The 8,076-nt window shown below is 43.5% G+C and overlaps 1 protein-coding gene across 4 annotated transcripts in view; it reads left to right on the top strand.

Annotated features, from left to right (window-relative positions):
• The first annotated feature begins 544 nt into the window (after positions 1-544).
• The window catches only part of FRMD5 (FERM domain containing 5), a 356,243-nt gene continuing 348,711 nt past the window's right edge, over positions 545-8,076 (top strand). For 2 of the 4 annotated variants that reach the window (XM_073211731.1, XM_073211730.1), the window contains exon 1: positions 545-1,140. In XM_073211731.1, coding sequence (XP_073067832.1) covers positions 1,039-1,140 — 102 coding nt within the window. In that variant the 5' untranslated portion in view covers positions 545-1,038. The remainder of the gene's footprint in view (positions 1,141-8,076) is intronic. The other 2 variants (XM_073211729.1, XM_073211728.1) reach the window with 2 other exon arrangements.

Genomic DNA, 8,076 nt, shown 5'->3' with positions numbered 1-8,076 from the left:
GGAGGGGCGGGTCACAAATTGCAGGAGACAATTTTTTTCTTTGTTTCCTGACATACCCTCGTGTTTTGCTAAGGAAGTCTGAGGACATGATATTTCACTTCTGAAGGTGTAAGGAAAGGATCCATCGCTTCCTTTGCTCCACACCTGCGGAAGGGACACGCCTCAGTCTCTTCCTTTTGTCTTCTGAAAATAAAAGGAAGCTGGCAAAGGATGTTTGAGTGGAGGGTTTTCTAGGGGTTAAACCCGTGTGCTTAGGAACCCTCAGCGAACCCTGCAGCTTTTACTTAAGTAGCTCCTGTAAAACAGATGCTCTCCGAAATAAGAAGGCTGGAGCGTAAGAGGACCGTCGCGCCGACTTGGGGATACGGAGCCGATGGGGGCCCAGCCCGGAGCGGAAGGTGCCTGCATTCTGCAGGTGCAGGGATTGTTATCTCGCACCGCCCCGGCTCCCGAGAGGGCGGGAACCGCGGTGCTGCAGAGTGTGGGATCTGGCCCCTGAAGCAGAGTTTAAATGTATTCCAGGCAGCAGGGTTCTGTCCAGTCGAGTTCCCACACCTGGCCGGGGAGAAGGGCAACAGCACCTATAAGAACCGCAAGGAACAGAGGAGCCCCTAGTTTGGGACGCCAGAAGGCCGGTCCCGGGTGGCTCCGTCCTACTGCTTTCCTGTGATTGCTTCCGCAACCTGTCTATCATCTCCAGTGCACTGTTTCGATTGGCTCTACCTTCTGCCACTCGGTTCCGCCGCGCTGACCCCCCATTGGACCCCCTCCGGCCAAGGCCCCGCCCACGAGCTGGGCACAGGGAGCAGGGCGCTGAGGAGAGAGCGGGTCGCTAGCTCTGGGCTTGGGGAAGGCGGTGGTAGAGCAGGAGGAGGAGGAGAAGGAGGAGGAGCCGGACCAGCAGGAGGCAGCGGTGGAGACCCGACTAGGGGGATGGTGCAGGTGCCCGGGGCCCGCGCGGAGCTGCCCGGCTGACGGGCGCCTGGTCCGGGGTCCGCAGCGCCGCCGCGTCTCTCTCGGGGGCGGGCGGGCGGGAAGATGCTGAGCAGGTTGATGAGCGGCAGCAGCAGGAGCCTGGAGCGCGAATACAGCTGCACTGTGCGGCTGCTGGACGACAGCGAATACACCTGCACCATCCAGGTCAGTGCTGCGCCGCCCCGCCCGCGTGTCCCTCTTGTCCCGCGCGTCTAGCCAACTTGGCCCACGGCCGCCGCCGGGGGGTCGCCCCAGACCCCAGCGCTTTGTCCGCCCTGGCTGCAGTGCACGGCCCCTGTCCAGTGCGCCTCCGCCCGAGCCCTATCCGGTGGGGGGGGGGGTGCCCGGCTCTCAGATTCCGGACCCCCAACTCGTCCCCTGCCCCCTCCCGAGGCGAGGGTGCTCTATCCCGGCTCCTCGAGCCTGCCGGATGGGGAGCGCCTTCCGCGGATGTTCGGAGAGAGGCGGGCACGGGAGGCTCTTACCGGGGCCGCCCCGTCGGGGGGGACGCAGGCTTCGGCTCTCCGGCCGGCAAGGATGGCTGGCCGGTCTTCATTACCTCTCTTTGGTTGGATGGATAATGGTGTAAGTCATAATCCCCCCCACCCCCAACCCCCACCCCGCCCCGGCATTTGTGAGTCAGGTCTCTCAAGGTAGAACTGAACGCGCAGCCCGTGCAGAGTGGCCTATTGAAGGGAACCCAGCCCTCTGGGCTTTAAAGATTTAGGTCCCCCCTCCCGCCTTTAGCTCCCCACATCTTATTGTGTTGGGCAATTCTGGGGGCGTGAGGTAAAGATTTAGCAACAAGTCCCAGCGATTTGAGGGTGGCGGTGGCGAGAAAAATCGGTGACTTACAAAAAACACCAATAATAAGATAATGCTGCATAGCATTTCTTCGGAACCTGGCATATTTGAAGGGATTTTTACAACCTCTAATGTTTTTTCACTACTGCTGTGTGGCACGTCAGGAGTAGTATTCCTTACCAGGAATGCAGTTACAGCCCTCTCTCCTTTACAAAGTCAGAGCTAGGAGACATCGACAACGCTCCGTTGTTAGTTCAGCAGCCGGGAGGATCCAGCGCTCATTGCCGTAAACTGCTCTTTCTGGAGAAGCAAATTGAGTTGGACCCGGAGGGGTCTCACCTGATCCTTAGCTTTGCAGCAAGAAGCCAGAGGCGGCTTCTTGCCTCAGATGTTGCAGACAAAAACTGTCGGCCTCGGGTCCTACCTCCTTTGTCTCCCTGCAAACCCCCTCCCTCCCAGCCCCACCACCATTTATTTTTTTTGCTGACAATGCTCAATAGCGAAAAATAGCGGTGTGTGAAAAAGACTCTGGGTAGTGTATGAGAGCAGCTGCTCTCTGCTGACTTCGTGCTCAGTTCTGCCTTTCTCTCCACTTTGTCGTTGCTCCCACCCCCCAACGCCAGCTCTGGGCATAAGCACCGACTGCTGCCAACGACACATGAGGGTAGAGAAAGAGAACAAAATCTCTTTTTAAGGCCACTTAAATACAGATTAAGCAGTCATAAAGATGCTAGCAATCAAGTGAAAGGATTTTTGTATATGACAGATCTTGTGTATTATTTCCTTACTGAATGAGTGGCATGCTACTTTTGTTTCTATTGTGTCCTTATGTGTCGTGTACAGTTTTTTTGGGTTTTTTTTGGTGGTGGTGAGGAGAAATACTGATTGACATCTTCATTTGAATACATTGTCTAGAGCTTTTAAAGTCTTTATCCTTTTGTTTAAAAATTTAAAGCGTATTAAGGGCACTGCAAAATTTAGACTTAATGAGTCCTAAAAATACTTTTGGGGTACATGGGGAAATAAAATTTCTGGGGCAGGTCATTAACTTTTGCCAAGGTTTAGAGTACAAGTGAGACCAGGTCATCACTCTACTAAGTGATAACCTTGTGGTTTTAAAGTATAAGGAAAACTAGTTCTTTTTCTCGGTTAGTGGAACATTTGAAGTTGGTTGATTGGCATTATAGTTGTGGGTAGTTTTTATTACCATTGAGGAAAATAATATTTTTAAGTTAAGCAGGACTTTTTGGATATATGTTTGCTAGATCCTACTATGGTTGCATTTATTTTCCTGCTGGTCTTATTTTACATATTACAATTTAATATGTTATAAAAATTCAGGCCATTTAAAAAATTAAGCTTGGTGTAACATGACCATACTGTAGTAATGTTCACTGTCTAGATGTATTAAATGATTGTGCATTGTGATTCTTGCATGAAATTTAAAAAATGGGAATTGTAAGTAGATGTACTGTTGTCATTCTTTGGCACCACCATTGTGAATTACTTTTGTTTTTAGCCATGTGAGGTAATGTAAAACAAAAGACAGGATCTTATGTGAAATTAATATTTAGTGCATATAGCATTATTGAGCAGTTAGAAATTGAGTTTAGCAACTTTCCCCCCTGGACATTTCTATAATGTGTTGAGTGTGTGTGTATGTGAGTGCATGTGCACACACACATGCTTATGTGTCAAACATGGGCAAGGGGTGTTTTAAATCAATATGGAAAGGAACTGTGAGCTACTTATTAGGTTAAGCAATATTTCCAATATTTTAGGAATTGTGTTACTGTATATTTAAATTTTTTGGGTGGTAATTTGGACTCCTTTTCCTTAACGTGTATTGTATTTTTCTTTAAATAAGATATCTATTTTAGAAACTTTTCCATGTTTATTGAGATAATCAGAGACCACTTCAGGTATTATAGAATCAGAAATGTATAACTGGGTTAGAGTGATGATAATAGCCACATTTAGTGAATTTCAGTTGTAGGAATTGCTGTCAAAGTATTGGTCTAATCTTTCATATTGCAGCAGTTATACTGATCTGGCATTTAGGATGTGATTATTAAGGTAATGAAAATGCCTTATAACCTCGCAATGAAGGTTGCCACAGTTACCAGACTATCTTTTTTATTCTTTCTGATATGCAAATGTATTTGTAGATCATGAGAAATGAAAGTATACATAGGAGGGTTGTAGTATAATTGCTCCCCTGTGAAGAACATTGTTAACAGCTCCCTGCCAGTTTTGAAGGTCATTGCTTCATAAATGCAGATCTGGTCCATATTCTTCACACATCTGTTTCATTTATGCATACTATATTTATTTACCACATTTACTACCTTATTTTATTTTATTTGGGAGAAAATTGGAAAAATGAAAAGGCTACCAGGTATCTTTGAACTCAGTATTCCAAATGGAGCCATTTAAGTGCTTAAGCATACAATATCCTAAGGAATATTTTAAACTATTTTTCAAGTTATAATAGTTTATAAAATATTAACAATATATATTGCAGAAATGCCAGTAGAAATACATATTGAAAAATATTTTCAAGTCAAGAAATATTAGTCACTTTTTTTGTAATTACTGAAAAGTAAAGCTGCTGTAGAAATGAATTTGATTTTATCCAGAGTACATTGAAATAACAACTGATGAAACAGCAAGGTTGAATTAGTTTTTGCAGTTCAGTAAGGTACTACCATAAACAAAATGTGTGTGTGCAGAGGCAGTTCTGTAGTGGAACCAGATTTGGATTTGACTGTAGCTCAGCCACGTAGTTACTGGGACCTAGGGTAAGGTAGGGAATACTGGGGGAGAGAACAATTGTCTGAGCCCTGCACTTGCTGGGTGCACCCTGTGTTAGTCTCATTTACTCACAACAGCATGTGGATTGATTACATATCCATTGTGGCAAATGAAAAAAATGGGATTGTGGGTTGATGGGGGAGTCAATGTTTGTTGAACGGCTATGTACTAGCCTTTCTGATAGGAGCTTTATACCTTACATCAACCATTTGAGAAGTAAGTGGTGTTATCCTCGTTTTACCCATGAAAAACCGGCCCAGATGAAGGAACTTGCTTAAAGTACAGTCCGGGTGGCTGTACTATATTTAAACCCTGGTTGTTTCCTGGTTATTTTGTCTCTAAATTCCATCTTTGTTCCCTCTACCCTTTTGACTCCTTATCACTTCAGCTCTCTGTACCTTAATTTCCTCATCTGTAAAATGGGGATACTAATATTTATTTCAGAGTGAAAAAATTATTTGGAAACATCACTGCAAATAATAAGGAACATTTAAACAGACTAATACACTATATTTACATTGTGCCTATTCAAATAAAAATAGAATTGAGAAATGTTTTACTTCTTTTAGGAAAATAAATAAAACCTAAGTATCCTTAAAATGATTTCTGATTAATCTCCATGAAGCTATAAAATCCAAGGCTGGGATACCTGGATTCATTATTAGAACTCTTTTCATATTCAGGCGTTCAGGTTTGCATTCCTTCTCCCAAGTCTTTGCCTTAGAGGGATGACGTTTATTGCCTGGACAGTGATTTGTCTTTTCTAAGAACTTCAGATCTGTAAGTGGAATCCTTGGTTTCATTAATGCAAAAGGAATATTGTTAGAGAATTAGGATAATTCTCTTCACAGAGAAAAACACAAAGCTGTTGTATTTTCATTAATACTGTTTTTTTAAACTGTATTTTAGAAGTAATTATGCTGTATCTCTGTTACAATAGCAAGTCAGTTGGACTCTGATTCTTGAAACTAAGATAGTTCCAGAATTAGCCTTTTAGAATCCAATAAGCAATTGTATTCTGTTTCTTAATTTGTATATTAAACGTTCATTGTATAAAACTAATGCAAATCCACCTTTTTAGTACAGAAATTACAGATGTGTAGTTATGTTCTCATTCTTTTTCTTTTTTAAGAAGTCCTGTTTAAGGAAGTGTCAGTGGCATCCAAGAGAAACCTAGAAGTATTCACTACAGAAAATTTTACTCAAGGGTATTTGTATGAATTTGCATTCTATTAAGTGCTTGGAATGAATATTCTAGATGAGGCAATTTAACATAGTGTATAATGAAAGAGCATGTGGTTTTTGAGTCCTCTGTTGGTTACATTGCCCAGATACTCATTTATCATGTCTGTGCCAGCATTAATATCACATTTTAAAAAAAAAGATGTTTGCCAAGATAAAATCAGACAACCTGAAGATGAAAAATAGTTATTTTTGTTATCTGCTTGCAGTGGTGTTTGTATAGGTATTGAAATGTGTAAACCAAAATAAAAGAAACAAGGCATTAGTTTATGAAGTGATATAATCATTACTCTATTAAAATATTTTGAATTATTTTAATAACTGTTTTCTGGTAGATATTTTATAAAGGAGAAAGTAAGAGAAAGCTATAAATCTTAAGCCCTAAGAATTTATAGCACCTAGGTCAGTGCCTTGCATTTATTTCAATAAATATTTATCTGTTGTGTTTGTGTTATGTGATTGCTGTGTTAACTTATACACTTTAAAATTTCTTGTGCCTGAAAACAATAAACATTCTCTAACAACTATAACCTTTAAAGTTTCATCCCATCCCATTCCAAATCATTTCGCTTTGTAGTCCCTCTCCCTGGTGGGAAGTACAGTTTGTAAATGTGGTATTTGATGGAGCCTTTGAGGTCTCTGATAACTTTCCGCAATTACCCTTTGTTGAATTAGTGGAGCTCCCATCTATAGCTCCTACGATTTTTTGGATTGTCTCTTAAGATTTCAAGCCTTTCAGGTCCCTATCTCTGCAGGTTTCGAAGGCCTAGATCAAACAAATACTGTGTAGTGCAGTTTTTCCAAGGCATTAGAGGGCTGGCCAAATCAGGATATCGAGCATAGAGATCATCACACCTGCCAAAACCTGTTCACTCCTTTCCCCTAAGTCAGTACCACATAAAACAACCTCCTCACAGCCTCATTTTCTAACCTCTTGCCCAACAGAAAGTAGACCATGCTTCTCAACCTGTTTCTAATTATGTCAGTTTTAAGCTGAATTCATCTCTCTGATAGCCTAATTTGTAGTTTTCTGTCTCCTTCTGCAGACCCTTCTTCATGAGCAGCCTCCTGTGGGTCACTCTTCCTCAGCTATGCCTAGCTAGAGCTTGTTCAGTAGATGTGACTATCGTGGAAGATTGGCAGCAACCTTAGAGCTTCTGTATCTGCCTTATGTGGTGCTCACAGAATACAGTGCTGTGCTCCTGGAGGCCAGGTGACAGTTGTTGCCCCTCTGTTTTCCAGCCTTGTTCCCTGGGGCTCAGATCAACCACGGAAATGGTTTTCTCAGTGTCTTGCCAGTGGGTTTCAGCCCCAGGCAAGTTGGCTATGGATTCAATGTGACCAAAGAAATTGACAGCAAAACGTTCTTGGGGTGAAAGGGTTATACCCAAGTTTATTTCCAGGTGACAGGAGAGTCACTAAAATCCTGTTCACTCAGAGTGAGTCTGCATGCAGTAAGCCAGTCTCTGCCTCTGGGCCCCTCTGTCTGCACAGCCATCCTCTGGGCCACTCTGCCTGCACAGCTGTCCCACACTGCCGTCCTCTAGGCCTCTCTGCACAGTCGTCCCGCACAGCCGCCCTCTGTGCTTCTGTCCTTGGTGCTGCCACCACAACAGCCTCTGCTCTGCTCGCCTGCTGCCTTGCAGCCGTGCCACCGTGCCAAGTGCAGAGCACTGGGTGGAGCTCTTTATATAGCATCAACAGCAATGTATTGCCCACAGGTGTGCAGTGAGCTAGTCAACCAGGGCCAGGTGAGAATCCTGGCCACACAGAAACTCTGATTTTATCCACACTCACACAGCTGAGAAATTTAAAGAATGTGAAAGCATCTCCATTTCTATGTGGCAGAGTGAATGGCATTCCCCTAAGAGAACAAAACACCTCATCATACGTGCATTCTAGCCATTGAAGCAGGCCTTTCATTCCTTTAAGACTCTAGATCTGGGTGGCCCATACAACGTTTTGAATTTTCACAAACATTTTAAATAGAGGTATAGCCAAAGATAGACTAGGGGTAGCAGTTTCTCTGGGAGGCTACCCCTCTAGATTTAAATTATGGGCCTCTGGCCTTCCAAGGCCACCATGTAATTCTCATTATTGTTGCAAATATTTTGAAGAAGATAGGCTTCTGTATTGGTCTTTTCATCAGTTGTAATTACTGTACTATTTCTAAGGATGGTGTTTTATTTTTGTGGTCTTTTCAACTTAATTGTATCATATCCAGATTTGGAAAGCAGGAAC

This window comes from Manis javanica, chromosome 8, assembly GCF_040802235.1.
Source record: "Manis javanica isolate MJ-LG chromosome 8, MJ_LKY, whole genome shotgun sequence".
NCBI classification, from domain to species: domain Eukaryota; kingdom Metazoa; phylum Chordata; class Mammalia; order Pholidota; family Manidae; genus Manis; species Manis javanica.
Note: the sequence above shows the minus strand (reverse complement) of the source record. Positions and strands in the feature narration are given on the sequence as shown.